The sequence below is a fragment of the Typopeltis vanoorti genome, chromosome 7 (assembly GCF_054136105.1).
Source record: "Typopeltis vanoorti isolate ZY-2024b chromosome 7, IOZ_Tvanoo_1.0, whole genome shotgun sequence".
Classification (NCBI taxonomy): domain Eukaryota; kingdom Metazoa; phylum Arthropoda; class Arachnida; order Uropygi; family Thelyphonidae; genus Typopeltis; species Typopeltis vanoorti.
The window spans coordinates 61,855,763-61,874,795 of NC_143555.1; the positions used below are offsets into that span (position 1 = coordinate 61,855,763).

Consider the following 19,033-nt stretch of genomic DNA (forward strand, 5'->3'; position numbering starts at 1 on the left):
ATAAAAGTAATTTTTGTTTATATATATATTCTGTTGTATTTATATATTAATGAAATAAACATTTTTGAAAATTTTTATTATTAAAAATTCCTTATTAATGAATTTTAGTGATTACAATGTTCTATTATTGTTAAATAAAATTTATTTTTATGTATGCATATAAACTGTTTTGTACTTTTAACAAAGTAAATTTTTCATGGAAACTTATTTTATGGGGTCACTGAAAAAGTTTTGCACAAGGGTGCCTCCTACCCATGGCGTGACACTGTCTATGCTAATGGTTCGAAATCTGAAACCTCTGCTGGTTGTGCTGCTGACTATCATATCTGATGACATCCCACTTCATTACAGCAGAATTACATGCTTGTAAATCTACATCCAGTGTTTTGTGAGGTTTTATAACTATTGTACAAATTGAAGGTCCTTAATTTTGATATTCGGTTGTGCTAAATTCCCAGCCACATCGAAATTAAGGGAAATAAGGCTGCAGCTGCTAGATCAGCTCATACATTTTTCAGGTAATTTGTCAGTTCCTATAGAAACTACAGACACTTCTTAAAATCAAAGTTCCCATAAGAAGAAGCACTGCATGAAAAACAAACTGCATGAGATTAAGGACTGGCAGTCCAGTCAGCATAGAAACAGAAGAGAGGAAGTTTTTCATAGGTCACAGTCATTTTACATATCTTTATTTACTGAGGACCAACCTATGTATAAACATAACATGAATCTCACTTTTTTTTTGGTCATGTTCTGGTCGAGTGCTAGCACTTCACTAAAGAAAGGAATGAATCTTTTTTTCCCTACTGTGGCTGAGCTATATACATTCAGGCAGATCTTATCAGACCCAGACAAATAGTATGAAATTTTTAAATTTTTAAAATGCATTAATTTATACAAACACATTTGATTATAAATTCTGATTATATGTATATACTGCTTTGTTTAACTTAGATTTTAAAATTTACTGTTTTGTACATAACATGTTATTTATTGATTTATCTCTTTATTATCTCTTCAGTACTGCTGTAACTTTTGGTTTGGCACAGTATGGCCCTTGCATTCCTTGTACCAATAAACTCCAAACCAACTGCCTCCGTGGTTCAATAATTATGGTGTGGAGAGGATGCCCAGCAATACCACAACCTGCAATGCATGAAGAATAAAGGCAGAGAACAGAAACTAGATCTCATACTCTAGAAAAAAAACATGACAACAGTGACTTCTCACCTCTAATAAGCAAGGTAGTAGTGTCAGATGAGATGACAAAAGCCATCATGAACTGATAGGGAAAAGAATGTCACTTAAGAGGTCTAAGTGGCATTTTCTCTAAGGAAAGCATCCTTTAAGATGGCAATACCTGTCTTGCAAGAGTCACATTTGTGGAAACATGCTATACTACATTGGTTTTTTCATGCAGGAACGTGGGATGGACTTAGCTGGGAGAGATTAAATATTGCACATTACCAGCTCGTTAATGGGAATGAAAACAACTTGGTTCTTTATTAATATTTCAATCTTCAGCTAGCAAGCAGTTCATGAACAGCTCTGTACTAAATGCCCATACGCTTACTAGACACAAATTATACCAGTACATTACACACAAACACATGCCAGTTACTACCAATCACTTTAACAGCCCATAATTCATGTGACTGCCATACTACTTGAGTCTCTGATCAAAAATATCCAGAAACTCCACAGTAGTAGTGGATATGGCTATATATATCACAACCATGGCTCATACAAGTAAAAAAGGAAGCACGGTCTTGCAATCTTCACAAACATCAACAGTAAAACTGGACTGTACTGAAGAGTTCAGTGACTTTTGACATGACACTATCATACACCCTCTGTCCAAAAAGAAATCGAACTTTTCGAAAATAGAAGAAACTAGTGGGGCTACCTGTTGTATCTTTTTGTTGTCGAAAGCGGCAACCTTCATTAGTTTTGTGTCAACTGTTTATGAAATTTTTTCATTAGAAGCCGAATTATAGTGCAAGAGTGACAGTGTATTTTGACGAACAGTCGGAAAATTAGTTTCAAAACAGAGAGCTGCGATTGACTTTTGTGTTAAACTTGGTAAAAGTTTTACCGAAATGCATCAAATGCTTCAAAAAGCATAGGGTGATAAATGCTTATCCTGTACTCAAGTTTACGAGTGGTTTAAGCGGTTGTGAGACGCTTGAGGATGACGAAAAGCCAGGCCATCCAAAAACTGGACTGAGTGAAGTTAACATCCAAAAAAGTGTGTGATTTCATCAAAGAAAACCTGAAATCGTCCATGAGATTGATTGAAGATGAATTGAGGATTCCAAAATCAATGCACGAGAGTTTGGGCCTTTGTAAATTGAATTTGCGATTTGTTCCCCACAAGTTGACTGACGACCAAAAAATGTATTGAATTGAACACTGCCAGGACCTCATTAAAACCGCTCGTAAGGACTCAAACTTCCTTGAAACGATCGTTACTGGTGACGAAACATGGTGTTTTGAGTATGAGCCTGAAACAAAGCACCAGAATGTTGAGTGGAGACCACCAGCAGAGGGGCATCCGAAAAAAAGTCGCTTGGAGAAGTCAAAAGTAAAGACAGTGCTGATTTGTTTCTACAATTCCAAGGGCATTATCCAAAAAGAATTCATTCCACCTGGCCAAACAGTCAATGGTGAGTTTTATCTCAAAGTTTTTAAGGGATTGATAGTGAGAATTCGTCACGTACAGCAGGAATATCGTAACGACTGACCACTCGTCAAAACACACTGTCAGTCTTGGCACTATAACTCGGCTTCTAATGAAACAAATGTCATAAGCAGTTTGACACAATGCTATTGAAGGTTGCCACTTTCAACAACAAAAAGATACAACAGGTGGTCTTCTATTTTCGAAAAGTTCGGTTTCTTTTTGGACAGAGGGTGTAGGATGCCACCTTTTACAATTACTCAGTTAAGAAAATTTCTTCTCAGATGTAGCTGTCCCAATCAAATGCAAGTGATGTTATTATGAAGTGGAAATTGCCTAGGAGCAATGGCAGCACAATTGTGACCTGGCAGGCTACATAACAAGACTGCTGATTGTGGAAGAGCATACAAAACCATCACCTATGTCGGTTGAAACACTCACTACTGAGTTTGGAAAAGCCTCTGAAAGCAATGCATTACAACTGTACATTGAGAGCTGAGGAACACTGTTTTCCATTACCACACACAGCCCCATGCTAGCAAGGTCAATGCTATGTGTCAGGTAAAGTAATGTAATGCTTGCCACCATTGGACTCTGGAAACCTGTCCTCCAGAGTGATGAATCAGGCTTCACCATCTGGCAATCTGATGAACAAGTCTGGATTTAGTGCATGCCAGGAGAATGCTACCTACCCAATGAGATATCATGTCTGGGGCTCCCTAGTTCCAGTGACAAAGAATTTTAAATGTCTATAATGACATTCTAGACAGTTCTGTGCTTCCAACTTTATGGTAACAGTTTGGTGAAGGCCATTTCCTGTAATAACATGACAATGCTCCCATCTAAAAAAGATCAGTGCATGAATAGTTTGTAATTGATGTTCCAGTTCATCCCACAGGTGTTTTTTTTTTTTTGGGGGGGGGGAGCTGTGGGATGAACTGGAACAACAATTACACACCAGGACAAATCACCCAACATCAGTGAGAGACCTCGCTAATGTGCTCTTACAAGAGACTGGCTCAACCACCTTTCTAGTGGTTAGCCTTCCCAAAAGACTGAAGGTGCATTAACTCCATATGAATGCCTTTCGTATCAGAGAGAGTTGTGATGAACAGGCATCCAGATATTTTTGATCAGGTAGTGTATTTTATTCAAGGTACCCAGAGTTCTTGAGCATCCTCTAAATCATCGGTTCCCAACTGGTCAGCATGTACCCCCAGCGTAATGCTGGGGGTTCATGGATACACGAAAAATAATCAGTAATCGCTGAAAAACAAGTAAAGTAAACAAAATGCAAAACATTAGTTATGGAACAATAAATGTCAGTATTTAAAAACAAGGGGTACAATTTATAGAAATGGGTTTTTAAAAGGGGTACAACAAGTGTTAAAAGGTTGAGAATCACTGCTCTAAACAATACCAGCAACACATACTTCAACATTCTTAGTACAGCCAGTAGTACCATATAAATTTACATTACTATATAATTTAATAATAATTTTCTTTTTTTATTTAAAACAATGTTTTTGCATATCTTGCAAATCAATAACATGTACAGATCTCATGGTTTAAACAATGCAGATACACAGAACATACTTCATTTCATGATTTCAGAAGTACATTTTTCCTCGATTTCAGCAACAAAGTTTTTGCAAGCTAGCTGCTAGATAGTATATGAGATTAAACCTGATGTTAAGAAAACCACAGACTTCCAAGTGTGCATTATCACACTGCTCCTACTCAGCCAGATTATGAGTGGAGGAAATTGGAGTAATAACATAACAGTGAGAGTGCGAAAACCAAATTATGGTACCAGTTAGGTCAGCTCTCTGCTTGAGTAGCATATAAAAGATCAAAGAATCTCCCATATCACATGAGACTCTGATGAAAAACCTGAGTTTCTGAGAAATTAAAAAAAAAGCCTCCCACCTCCATATGTATGTGACTAGTGATGAGCCATGTATAGTCTCTCTCAACCAAGCCGACCTCACTTTCCTGTTTCTTGTGACATAGCCCATTTCCACAAACGGGGTTCTTTTATATCTGGTATTGCCAATGAAAAGTGGTAGATAACATTCAATGCCCATTTAAAACACTGGCACCACCCTGTTTATAGACAGCAGCATGTTTGGTTTCTAGTTCCCATATCCCAATCCTTTTCTCACAGTGTGTGAGTTCCACCCTTCAAGAGCATTCTAAACACACTGTAGGGTCCCCCAGAACCTCTCCAGTGGATGATATGGCAATAAAATTACTCTGCAGAGCTGGCCACTGGATAGTGCACAGAACAAAATCTCTCAGTAACAAATCAGGAGTCTTCCCAACCAACTAACAAATAAATTTCTGCTACTACTTGTTCCACAGACCATTCATTGAGCGAGTCTGAATATGAGGCTATGCATGGATAGGGGACTGGATTCTCTCTGCTAGCAGCATTTTGTAAGTCTTGCATTTCCCACTGCATGTTTTTTCTTTCTTTAAATCTTCCTCCCCACCAACAATGAAGGTGATCTCAGACAATTCAAGAAAAATTTCTACAAAAAAAAGCTTTTCTTTCTTCTTCTTGACCAACATTTACTATTAAATGGAGATAGAAGCACTTTTTTTGGTATTATTTGAAGCACATTTTTTATGTCAAGTAATATAACACTTCAACTTTCCAAACTACACATTAAACAATCTCTGACTTAACAAGGACATCAAGTATATAATCGACCTTCTGTGTCAAAACCTAGGTTCCCACTCTGGTTTGATCTGCTCTAGATCAAGATTTCTTCTGACACTGTTGCATTCATTTGCTGTCTATCACTCACCAAATTTGAATAATCGCTTTGATTGCCTAATTTCCTTTAGTCCAAATAACCAAACAGTGAGCTGACTATTATCTACAATTCAAAGTGGATTCATTCTCCAGTTTCAAAGATTAAGCTAACAGAGAAGCCAAAGAATCTGCTGTTAGCAACAACCTACCACAAATAGTTCACCTACCCATCATATAAGTAGGTAGGTAGATGAATACAATATAATCCTCACCATCCATCCTGTTAACACCTTTGACCTTTTCTTAACCAGTTTTTTCTTCCAAATACTGTAGATGACAGTTCTCCTCTTTAACTCAGACCATAATGCCTGATTTCTTCAATTAACATAAAAAACACAAGGGATAAGTAATACTATTTATTTCAGCCTGAATATTACTGGCCCACTCATTTATTAAAAAATTCTTCCTAATTTCTAGATAATGTAAAAACTGTTTCCTTACAACCCACTAAGATAATGGTTATCTTTGATATAGAATTTCTCTTCACAAATATTCCTCTTGAAGATGCATTACATCTATTTTCAGAAACATTTCCAAAGAATATAGTGAAATTATTCGACCTTGTTATGTAGTCTGGATAAGTTTTACAGTCAAGTTTGAAGGAAACACAATAGGCAATCCACTCTACCCCTGTTTGCTAACTTTTATTTAGAATATTCAGAAGATGACATTTTTGCTATCTGGCCCCATAAGGAAAGTGACTAGTATGGTGAGGAAGGCAAAATCGGAATATGAGAAGAGATTGGCACTAAGATACAAAGAAAATCCTAGGGAGTTTTTTTTAGCTATGTGGCCAGTAGGAGGAGAAATTATTGTGGAAGAATGACATTGCGGGATAAAAATGGGAATAGAGTGACTGATGCAGAGGACATAGTGTCCTGGAGAAGAAGGTTTTAATACTAGAGGGGATAGGGTAGGTTCAGAGGTGCAAGAGGAGAGTGTGTTCCAAATACTGAGTAATCTAGATGTCAGTAAAACTGTGGAACTGGATGGTATTTCACCACAGGTTTTAAGAGAATGTGCTAAAGAACTGACAGCTCCAATTGATCTGGCTCTTCAATAAAAGTCTGGCTGCAGGAAAGGTACCCAAGGAATGGAAAGAAGGTATGATAGTGCCATTGCATAAGGTCAGTAGCAGACTGGAAGTGTCTAATTATAGGCCAGTTTGTGTGTCATCAGTAGTTGTTAAGGTCTTGGAGAAATTAGTGAGGGACTATATACAGTGTTAGGCAGATGAGGGTAATGTTATCTGTAAGAATCAGCATGGATTTGTAAAACGGAAGCTCTTGCTTTAGTAATATGAATTGCCTTTTATAATAAAGTGACAAGAGCAGTTGATGAGGGAAAGGCATATAATGCCATTTTTTTGGGATTTTGCAAAGGCATTTGACAGGGTGCCACATGATAAGCTGATATTTAAGTTGTAGCACATGGTTTTAAATGTCGGGTTAGTCAACTGGATTCAGGATTGGCTGTCTGATAGGTATCAGAGAGTTTTGGGCAATATCAAGGAAGTAGAAGGTTACAAGTGGGGTTCCACAGAACTCAGTATTGGGACCTGTATTGTTCAACATTTATATCAATGAGTGTCAATAGATTGCAAGGGGAAGATGATGTGCAGCTGGGAAGGGTTATCAGTAATAGTGCAGATGTGGTAGCCTTGCAAGAGGATTTGAATAAACTAGACAGATGGGCAAATAAATGGAGGTGTCGGTTTAATGCAGCAAAATGTAAAGTCTTGAAGTTTGGGATCCATCGATGGGAAGCTACATACTAGATTGGAGGAGCTGTACTGGAGGAATAGGGGAGAAAAGAGATCTTGGGGGTGATGATTGATAGAAAACTGAAATTCAGGGAGCATATTGCAAAAGTGGTGAAGGTACCCAGAGGGTTGCTGCAATACTGAGAAGGACACTGACCTGCAGAGATAAAGAGTTATCATTCCATTGTGCAAGTCACACCACACTTACACTATTGTTCTCAAATTTGGTCCCCAGCATTTGAAGGGGATAAATTAGCTGTGGAAAGGGTACAAAGGAAGAATAACAAAGATGGTTTTAGGACTGTACAATGTTAGTTGATGAGGATCGGCTGAGAGAATGTGGACTGCAGAGTTTGGTGGAGAAAAGGTCAAGACTTTTAAACTGTTGAGAGGCAGTTACAGGGTGGATATTGGGGTGTTCTTTTGCTTGGTGGAATAGCAAGAAGGAGCGATGGCAAGGGGCCATCCCTGGAAGTTACGAAAGGAAGCTGTGAGCAAGGGGGTGAGGAGTGGTTTCTTTGTGTAGATGGTGGTTGAACCATGGAATGCATTGCCTGAGAGAGTGGTGAGAACAAGAACAATCAATAAGTTCAAGGAGTGGTATGATAGACTTTGTGTTTTCTAAGGAGGACTTTCCACGATGAATCTCTTGACTTCATGGAGGCCTGAATAATAATAGACACATTACCTACTTTTTTTTTTTTTTTATATCTAACATTCTACATCCATGAATTAAATTTACTATGGAAATGGAAAAAGACAAATGTTCTTTTTAGATATTCTACTCCTTTATTCACTATCAGGCGAATTAATTCCATTTATCAAAAGCATACTTTCACAGGTCACTACATACGACAGCAATCATCTCACCATCCATCACAGAAAACTGGAATATAAAAACTTTATCATGACTTTATCATCTAAACATCAAATGATACATGAAAAGCAATGGCTTCTCAGAAAAGACCATGCAAAAGGTTTTATAATTCCTATAACCCTAGCTTAAATAAGAAGAAAACAGTATGTTGAGTTCCAATTCCTTATATTTCTGGCATCTCAGAACCCACTTCCAGAATTCTTAAGAAATACAATTTAGTGGCTACTTTTCTTCTTATCAACAAATTATCTGCATAGTTTCCATCTACATCTTACATTAACAACAGGAAATCTGGCACAGCCTGGAACAGATGCAGACCCCAATATCCTATTGTCTAAAACACACTTCATTGATCTCAGTATAAATTCAAATGCTTGTTTAACACGTTCATTCCCGATATCGCGTGGACTTCGCTATCAAGTTTCTAAGGGGAATAGTATAGCGGCCACAGCGAAACGGTGCGTAATATTTATATGGGCCACTAGGGAAGGGATCGACTTTCGTGGAGTGGGGATGGCCACCAGCCATTGTCTATTGTTTATGTTAGCCAGTGCGCACAGTGGCGCCGTTCAGACAAGGCGACAACGCAACGATTTCGTTTAGTTATTCATTGATTTAGCATGCTTGAAGTTTGGTGTTTTTTTTTTTAGTAAGTTCCCTATAAATGTTGATTTTTGATAATTATTTTTTTCTATTTGTACGTTATTTTTAAAAATTCTATGTGATTATAAAAGACTGATAATTAAAGTTATAATTATTATATTTAAATGTTTTTTATTTGTAAAATATATAACTTATTTGACCGAATTACATATCACGCATATCGCGTAATAGATATTTAGAGTACATAATAATAAAAGCATATAAATAATATATTAACTTATTTTGAGCACAATAAAAACTAAATAAAAAAAAAATTTTTTTTAAAATTTGGCCACCACACGAAATTCCAATTTTCAGCTTGGCAATGAACGTGTTAAAGAAAGCACAGAGGCCTTACTTCACCATCTGAACGACTGCCTCTCTCTCTACCTAAGATATAGGAAAGTTTTATTTTAATCACACGTATATATATTTATTCATTTAACCAGCTAAAGAATTAAGATTGCATTGTTTTAAGTATAACATCATGCAGCTCTTATTTTATCAAATCAATCCATTGCTTGAATTCTACTTTGTAGTTAACTATTGTCACCATTGATGATGGCCTATAATATTTAGGCTTAAATAAATAGCATCACTTATCACTGTGATTTTTGTGTTAATTGAAGAAACCTCTCATGGCACAAGTATCTCTTAAGCAACATAATGTCTGAGTTTCCTTTGATATTGCATAGCCATTCGCATTCTTGTCCTTGGGCATTACAATAGTGCCAAATGAAATGACTGATTTCTACTCCTGTTCGGTGTGTACAAGTACTATTCCCCTCTCCCCATTCTCTGGATCCAAACACTAACTTTGACTAAATAACAGAAATACTTCAGATTGGACTGGAAGCCTTCACACCCTTCCCATTCCACCTACAATCTCCTGCAAAAATTTGCATTGTAGTATATGTTGATGCTAGCTAGTAGTTATTTATTTTGCATTTTTCCTCTTACAATTTCCTAGAGATTAATACTTGTTTTACTGTAATTTTGAAACCTGAATATGTGTGTATGCATATGTGAATTACACATACTGGCCACTGAATTCGAAACCTTTATGCAGATGTACATAACTGTCACTTACACAGCATATTATACATATATATATAGAAAATACTTTGTCATGTGCTTCACCATGTGTTCTAGGTAACAATTTATATATATATAGAAAATACTTTGTCATGTGCTTCACCATGTGTTCTAGGTAACAATTTAAGAATGCTACTGGTCAATAATCATCTATAGTGTTTACTAAAATAAAGAGTCAAAAGGCTTCATTTTGGCAATGCAAAATTACATAAATCAAGTGGATATTAAATCCAACATTATTTCAAAGCCGAATACAGAAACGCCATGACCTCATGGTTTCTTCAAATTTCGTATGAAACTTTTATAGTTTTTGTATTCGGCTTTGATTATGTTGGATTTAATATCAACTTGATTTATATAACTATGGTGTTAATCACAATTAGGAAAACAAAACAAAAAAGGATCTTTAAGAGTTCAATAATACACTTATTGTGGGTGCCTGTCTGACTGGAGCCACAATTTTGAAGACAGAGCAGAGATGACTAGTTTTTCAAAGGGTGAGATATCCTGGATGTTTAATCAGTGGAAAAATCCGCCCCCCCCCCACTGCTTAACTAATATGTGTAACTCTGTTCCTAAGAGTCTGTCAGGAAAGAGATCACCACTGTCTGAGAAGGCTTAAACAAACAGAACTTCCTTGTGTACAACAATTGACCGTAGCATTTAATGAAGGCTGTTCCTGACCCATATCTCAATGAACTATGCACAAGGAATTGAAAAGGATCAGTATTGGCAGTTGCATGACCGGACGGTGGAAGATTGAAAAAAAAAAAAAAAGTAGTGGTCTGACCAGTCACAGTAGGCAGAGAGTTTGGCAGAAACCCCCATGAAGCAATGAACCCAATTGCCTTGTAAACAAAACTCAAGGTTGCAGAGGTGGTGTCATGGTGTGGGCTGTTCTGTTAGTACAGAACTGGTCCCCTCATATTGCTGGAAATTCAGATGTCCTCCAAGGAATATCTGAGGACTGTTGCCAATCAAGTCAATTTTGCAATGTTGATTTTTTTGTCTAGCATGTGACAGTTGTTTCATGGACGACAGTGCCACCGTTCATTTCACAAGAATTGTTCAGCAGTGGTTCAGCGAGCTCGACAGCAACTTCTACCATCTTCCCTTGCCAACACAAAGCCCAGATCTGAACCCTATTGAGAATGTATAGTACATGTTAAAAAAAAACAGATCTGAGAGGAAAGTTCTCTTCCGTCAAATCTGAGCCAGTTTAAGAACTGTCTAGTGAACCCCTGGTATGTTGCAATCTATGACAAACCGCATGTGCTGTAATTAGGGCTAAAGGAGGTCCAACATGTATTAAATAAAAGTTTCTAATTCAGTGGACAATAAAGTTTTTTATTTAAACATAGAGAATTAAAAATCATATTCTAACCTCCTACACTATTTTCTTCATCCTCATCATCTTCTTCTTCTTCATCCTCTTCCATATCGTCTGCTTTATTAGGCCCGCAATATGTCATGTGGCCCATTACATGAACCCACTGGTAAGTCATAACTTCTGATCTTGGTTGACTGCGCTCTCTCAGCCGACAATAAAATGAACACCGAGAAGATGAACCTAACAGTTAATGAAAAGTTTAAACCTCATTATTTTTTTTATTTAATGTCCAAATCGTTATATTACTCAGACAAGAAAAGCAATGACAGTACAGTGTGACAAGGAATTTGGTTGATGAATCAACTCAAGCTGCTTATTCAAACCAGTCAGATTTTAAGTTATTTAAATAAAAGAAATTAACACATTATTCAATTTAAGAAAATTTACCAATTTTCTTAAACATCTACTTATGTTTTAAGGATTAAAGTTACTTATATCATTTAAATTTATTTTATGAAATATTTTCATTCAAGATAGTATAGTTTGGATTAAAGCAAAAAATTCAAAGAAAAAATAATGCCAGTGGAAAAATTATTTTGCGTTAAGATCAAGACCACTGTAATTGAAGTAATATCTGAAACCTTATCTCTACTATATTTTTTAAATATATGCATGTGGCATTTGTGCAATGTATTTTTTGCAAAACAAATAGTTTAAGGAAGAAACAAGCTAAAAATGTGATATTTTGAATGCAGACAAGACTTCTAAAGAAGAAAAATAGATGATGATATGGCAGAAACAATGCATGTAAGAAAAAAATGCAAGCATAACAACAATAGGGATGTGAATGGGTGTGAAGTAGGTAATATTAGTATCATCACTCTCGGGGGGGGGGGGGGGGGCATCATGATAGTACTACATGAAAAAGTTTCATCATTACTTACTTCCTATCAACAGTTTTCCTCCAATTAATCTGTCAAGATTCCAATATTATCACATCCTATATTTCTATCTGCTAAGGTGTTTTTTTATTGTACCAATCACACCCAGATCATGGGTCTTCCTATGAGTCTTTTTCCTGCAAAGAAGACTTTTTGGATAATCTTTTCTTTTCCATTCTGTTTAAGCAGAGCTCATCTCAGGTAACCATACCACTTGAGATTAGCTCTGCTAATACATTCCTGAATGCTAATGTCAAGTTCCTTCTTGATATCCTCATTTTTAATATGATACTGCCACTGATGCCATCTGTTCACTCCCCTAATCTTTTTCAGCATGCTCATATCTGTGGTCTCTAGTCTTTGATCAAGTGCTTTATTTCTAACCCAGCTCTCAGATTCTTAAATTAAAAAATTGGTTTAAATACTATATGCAACTAGTTTTGTATTTTGACTAATTTCTCCCTTATTCCATATAAATTCCATATTTATTCAGATGACTTCCTATCATGCTACTTTACTAATTCTGTTGTCTATTTTCATAATTAATTTACCATCTTCACTAAAAACTAAGCCAAAATATCAAGGTAGTACACATTAAAAAAATACAGCACAGCGACAGAAATTTTATGGTATATTCAATGAAATTAGTGAATACAAGAAATCAAGAAAACTAGGTATGACAGTGTGGCCACTTGCATGCACTATATAACACAAAACAAGAACTGGAAAAACTGAAAACTGCTTGATTAAGTATAAGCAAAGTTTAGAAAGGACTTCAAACACAAGAAACAAATGAAACTCATCTAGCACAGGGATGTATTAGATGAGTCAATAGTGAAAGTATGGTTTCCAGAAGCAGAGATTTGTAATGTGACTTAGGCTACATGCAAGCAGGGAAATTAAGTGGAAGATGTATTAGTCAGAACTGCTTGAATGGAGACAAATACAGTATGAGAGAAGACATGAAACAATTGCTGAATGAGGTAGAAAAAGTGAAGACTGAAAGTCTGTTGCCAAGGTATGACATAAACAAATCGAGCAGGGCTATGACCTAATGATTTTGTGGAAAGACTAAGCAGGAGAAGTACACTGAGTATTTCTGATGAATAGAAAGGATTTGTACTTGCAGGATGAAATTCACTCTTTCATTGATTCAATGAAATAGTGAATACAAGAAATCAAGAAAACTAGGTATGACAGTGTGGCCACTTGCATGAAAGCTTGAAGATGTAGCACTAAGTAGGAGATGACTGTTATGAGAGAGAGAGAGAGAGAGAGAAATGACAATATGAAAGAGATGACCCAAAGAATGGTGGGATGTTTTGTAAGATAAGAAAAGCAATAACACTGTAACAGGGGAGAGTAAGGAATTCAGTTAATGAAGCAACTCAGGCTGGTTATTCAAACCAGTAAGGTTTTAAGTTATTTAAATGAGCATAAACTTGGTTAACTCCTGTTAATTCCAAAAAGTATCAGGTATAAAGGCAATGAATTTTTTAATGGTTGGTAAATAATATGAGGCTAAAAATTATTAGCATTAGTTACAAAAGCCAGCAGAAAAGGATATAACAATGATTGTTAAGAAATCCTATGGGGGGGTAGTAGTTATAGTGTAAGTAAATACAAATACTGAAGTTCAGGCTGTTTAGTGTAAGATAGACTAACAAGACAAAATACCTAGGTGGATGATGCTACAAGGCAGGGTGATATGAAAAGGACTCAACTGCACAGATGTAAACCTTATAGATTCAAGCAAACTATCATTATGAGCGATTTCAAATGAGGATATAAAATGGAGGAAGAAGAAAGAAATCAAACTTTTCACAAAACTAATGTCAAAGGGACAACAAAACTAAACAGAAGAAATAAAGTTATTCTTTCTCTACAGATAAGACTACTGCACCTAGATATAGTCACCTATATTAAGAAGAGATGGATACAATTAAAAAGATCATGAGCAGGTAACCAAGATGACATCGGACTTATGGAATTGCATGAGGACTGAGGAATTTGTTGTTCTCAAAGTTTGAGTAACAGAGGAGATATGCTTCTGACTTCTTCCCACTCATGGCATGTGCATCTTTCACATCTCAAGCCAGTTCTCAAAGCAAGATATAATAGGTATTTAGGCATTGGTAAAGTGGAAAAGGCTTCCCATTGATGAGCCTTGACTTCTTGGAAAAACCTGCATATTATTATTATCCTAAGATCCAATGAAGTCACACTCATCTAGAAGACTTTTATCATACACACAGCTCTTCATTTGAATGTGCATTAAACACATTCAAATTCTCTGCAGACACCATGCTCTCAGGCAGTACATTCCAATCGTTCACAACTCTCCATGCAAAAAACTTGATTCTCACTCCCCTGCTCACACATCCTCATACAACTTCTAGGGATGACCTCTTGTTCTCCCCTGATCCCCCCACCCTTTTTTATGAAAAAGGTCTTCAGCATTAAGCCTATAATTCCTTACCAACTTGTACATCTCTATCATATCACCCCTCTTCCTCTTGTCCACTGAATTGTTTCAACTATCCTTCATATTCAACATTCCAGAGATCAGAAACTGTTCTGGTCATTCACTTCTAGACCCTCTCCAATATCTCTTCATCCTTTTGAAAACCAGGTGACCAAATCTGTGTATGGTAGTCCTATGTGACCTAATCAGAGTACAATGGAGCCAGAATCTCCTTACTTCTACAAGTCAGTGAACTCCAAATCATTGCTGAAATTCATTATGTTGTCCTCACAATTTTGGCAATATGTTCTCTAAATTTTAGATACTTATCCACCATCACCCCCAAGATCTCTTATTTCCTCCACCTCTAAGAATATATCCCCACCAAGAGTAAATTCTACATCCCATCTTTGTTTTCCATTTTAAAAAGCTGAACTGTCATTCACACTCCCATGCCCATTCTATCAGTCTATTCAAGTCTTCTTGTAAGATTACAAGATCTGCTCTACTCCTCATAGTTCATCCCAAATTTGCATCATCTGCAAACAACAGTATTTCCTCTCCCATACACAACTTGTTGATACCTATCAGACAGCCAATCTCCAATCCAATGCACTAGGTCTAATATCCAGTCCCACTTGCTCTAGTTTGACTATCAACTTATCATGTGATAATCTATCCAAAGCCTTTACAAAGTCTAAATATACTACTGTGTATCCATCTCCCATGTCCAATGCTGCTGTTCCCTTATTGTAATAAGTAGATTGCTAAAACATGACCTCCATTTAGCAAATCTGTACTGTCCATCAAAGATAATATCATTGTTGTCAACCTAATTCTGGATCCAGATTCTTATTAGCCTTTCCAACTAACCACAACACCTGACTGCACAGACTGGCCTATAATTTGTTGCTTGAATTCTGTCATCTCCTTTATGAAACAGTACAATCTCACCTTCTTTCCACTCCTTTGGAACTTGACCCAATGTAAGACTCATATTAAACAAGTATGTCAAGACAGATATCAACTCCCTGGCACATTCCTTCAAAATATGAGGTGATATATCATTAAGTCTTATTAATATCAAGTTTGCTTAATTCCCCATATACCTCTTACTCACTCACAGTCAGTCTCTCCTCCTCATCATTCACTGCTCTCAAACTCTCCATGATGTCTCATTCACAAGGATAAAAGACCATTATGAACTGCTCATTAACTATCTCAGCTGTATACTCTGGAGTAGTAGTTGTTATACCATCCTATCATACTTATTCTTTTTGTGCTGGCTATATATCGAAAGAACTCGTTATATACAACATTCCCTCATTGCTGTTGTCAAAGATTAGAAAGAATCAGAGAGGGACTAGCCACAAAAACTATTAGTACAATATAATGAAATCAGTCATATCTAAATCTTTTGCCTCTTACTAATTAGTTACAGTAGTGGAGTATGAAACAACGATACGACTTATAAAATTTACACATAACAGGCAGTTCATCCATTGATAATACTAGAAAGAGTATAAAAACTTTGAATCATGCAAGAACTGTTTATATGAAATAAACACTCACTTGTTACTGATGCTGATCATTACTGTTTAGTTATATTTATCAAACCAAATTTAAGCCTCTGGCAGTTTCGTTAACGATATCCCAGTGTACAAAGTGTTTTTTAACAGATCTAGCTACCATCGCTTAAGAGTCAAAGTGTATATCTGGGAGTAGACTTCCATGTAGTCTTTTAAGGAATGCAGAAAACAAACCAGAGATTCTAACCTTATGTCCAATCATCAACTTCTCGTGGCAAACTAAAATGTATCTACCTGGATAACGAATGAACAAGAATGTCATGGCAATTTGGGATTTAGCAGACCAAATTCCCCCCCCCCCCACCCCCCCCCCCCCCCACCCCCCCCCCCCCCCACCCCCCCCCCCCCCCACCCCCCCCCCCCCCCACCCCCCCCCCCCCCCACCCCCCCCCCCCCCCACCCCCCCCCCCCCCCACCCCCCCCCCCCCCCACCCCCCCCCCCCCCCACCCCCCCCCCCCCCCACCCCCCCCCCCCCCCACCCCCCCCCCCCCCCACCCCCCCCCCCCCCCACCCCCCCCCCCCCCCACCCCCCCCCCCCCCCACCCCCCCCCCCCCCCACCCCCCCCCCCCCCCACCCCCCCCCCCCCCCACCCCCCCCCCCCCCCACCCCCCCCCCCCCCCACCCCCCCCCCCCCCCACCCCCCCCCCCCCCCACCCCCCCCCCCCCCCACCCCCCCCCCCCCCCACCCCCCCCCCCCCCCACCCCCCCCCCCCCCCACCCCCCCCCCCCCCCACCCCCCCCCCCCCCCACCCCCCCCCCCCCCCACCCCCCCCCCCCCCCACCCCCCACCACTTCACAACAGAAAAACCTAATGTTTGCCATTCCTATATATACTAGTTGCATGCCCTTTCAAATGATTCATTATATTTTTCTAATTATCGAAAACCAACAAAAACATTTATCTAAACAATCATGCCATCATCTAGCATAACAGTATAGTATCCTAAAAACACTATCTATTCTAAGATAGTGTTTTTAGATAACCCTTAACAGTGACCTCTCCTACTTTCACCACACATTTTTAGCCAATGGCTATAAATCTCAGAAAATAGACAAAATACACACGACCACAGCATAACTGTTATTACCCCCACGTGGATAAATCTGAAAAGATATTCAGAGTGCGTAATAAATATAAGTCCCACACTGCACGCAAACCACACATCAGACCAGTAACCCTCATCCATTCACGTTTCTAACCCTTTATCACATCCAGTGCTCTGTATTTGTGACCAGGTTTAATATGGAAAGACAAGAAGATAAGAAACACATTTACAATCAAGTTGAGATGGGCAGACCATGCTTTCACACAATTAGAGGGAGAAAGAAAAAAAAAAGTGTTATATAGAAATTATGTTTTTGGATCAGAAGTAAGCTATGAAACATTCTCCAAACCTCAACAAGTAGGCTGTATCAATTTGAGAGTCATTTTTTTAAGAACAAATTAACAAAATGAATAAAGGGAAATTCACCTAAGTGCCAAAGCAGGACTTCAGTTCTTTGTGTTGCGTGTTACAATTTTAAAGCATTTCCTCTGAAGATGTTGGATATAAAAACCAGCAAAATAATTAAATATCTCATTTAGTTTGCACTGCAAAATAATCGCAAAAATCAAAGATGTACACCTACCAACTCCTAAAGTTTTCTACATGTCTCGATACTACAGTTTTCTTTTTTTTAGCACATCCCCAAATTCTGGCAAACTTAAGCATTATCTTGGTTCTCAATTTTATGCATATATGATTTAGAGCCACCTCAGTAGGATAGCAAAATATCTTTGCTGCGTGACTAAATTTGCCTAGTAATAAAACTAAGTAGTGATGTGACCCCATATTATGCAAAAATCACCTGGTTTTTTTTTTAGGAAGTGAATAACAAATTCACTTGGTGTAAAGCAATTAGTTAATGGTTTCAGTTCAATATTAATTTAACAAATTAAAATGGTAATTTGCTAATATACATCTAAAGTATATATATTACCATTGTCATGAAGGGTGAATGAAACAAGCTTTTGAAGATGAACCCGAAAAGTGTCACAGTCCAGTGGATGTATGAAAGAGTACACAGAATGGCCAATCATTTCAATCTAAAATAAATTATTAAAATATATTATGAAGATTTAAAAACAAATTACATTCAAAAATATATAATGCATACACAAAAATGTTGTGCTTTCTACTAATCATCAGTTGTTTATTATAAACATTTCTCATCTGAGTAGGAAAAAAAAAATACTTAAAATCAAATAAAGCCATAATATATAGGTTATAATTCAAAATATAATTGTGATACCTACTTTTTTTTTTACAAAAACAATCTTATCTGGGAAATGAAAGGATTATATATATATTGGCCTGGTTGGCAGAGTGGTTAGCATATCTGCCCTCCAGCCGAAAGGTTGTGGGCATGGATGTTTGTGATTATCTGTGAAAACACTAATGGTGGTTGGAGGTAGATGGTGTTGGTGGAGTAGTGGAGACAGAGTTGTAGAGCAGCTGTCCTCCCTCGATAAGTGTTTGGACTCCCTGGAGGTATTGCATAAGCTCAGTAGAAGTGGTGTTTGCACTCTACGGCACTTGACTGCACGACGAAAGGCGTTCGAATCTAGTCGCCGACTAGAGGAACTTTTTCGAAGCCTTTTCTCGACTGGGTCCGGAGTTAGTCGATCTCTGGCACGGGCTAGCGGGTTTTTTGTCCCGTAAACTCAAGAAAATCGGCCATCAAACCCACACTATTTTCAGACATAAAATAAATTGTGTTGGGGACCACCAGATGGCGGCACTTACTAGCCGCCTTCTTTACTGCGTGCCGATTAATTAGTGATAGCCTT

General features: G+C 37.7%; 1 protein-coding gene across 1 annotated transcript in view; it reads right to left on the reverse strand.

Moving 5' to 3' along the window:
• LOC150104721 (circadian locomoter output cycles protein kaput-like) overlaps positions 1-19,033 on the reverse strand; it is a 237,164-nt gene that overhangs the window by 63,281 nt on the left and 154,850 nt on the right. Inside the window, exons 6-7 of the mRNA XM_090395307.1 lie at positions 18,184-18,289; positions 11,262-11,447 (exon numbers count right to left, since the gene is read on the reverse strand). Of these exons, the coding sequence (XP_090251433.1) occupies positions 11,262-11,447; positions 18,184-18,289 (292 nt within the window). The remainder of the gene's footprint in view (positions 1-11,261; positions 11,448-18,183; positions 18,290-19,033) is intronic.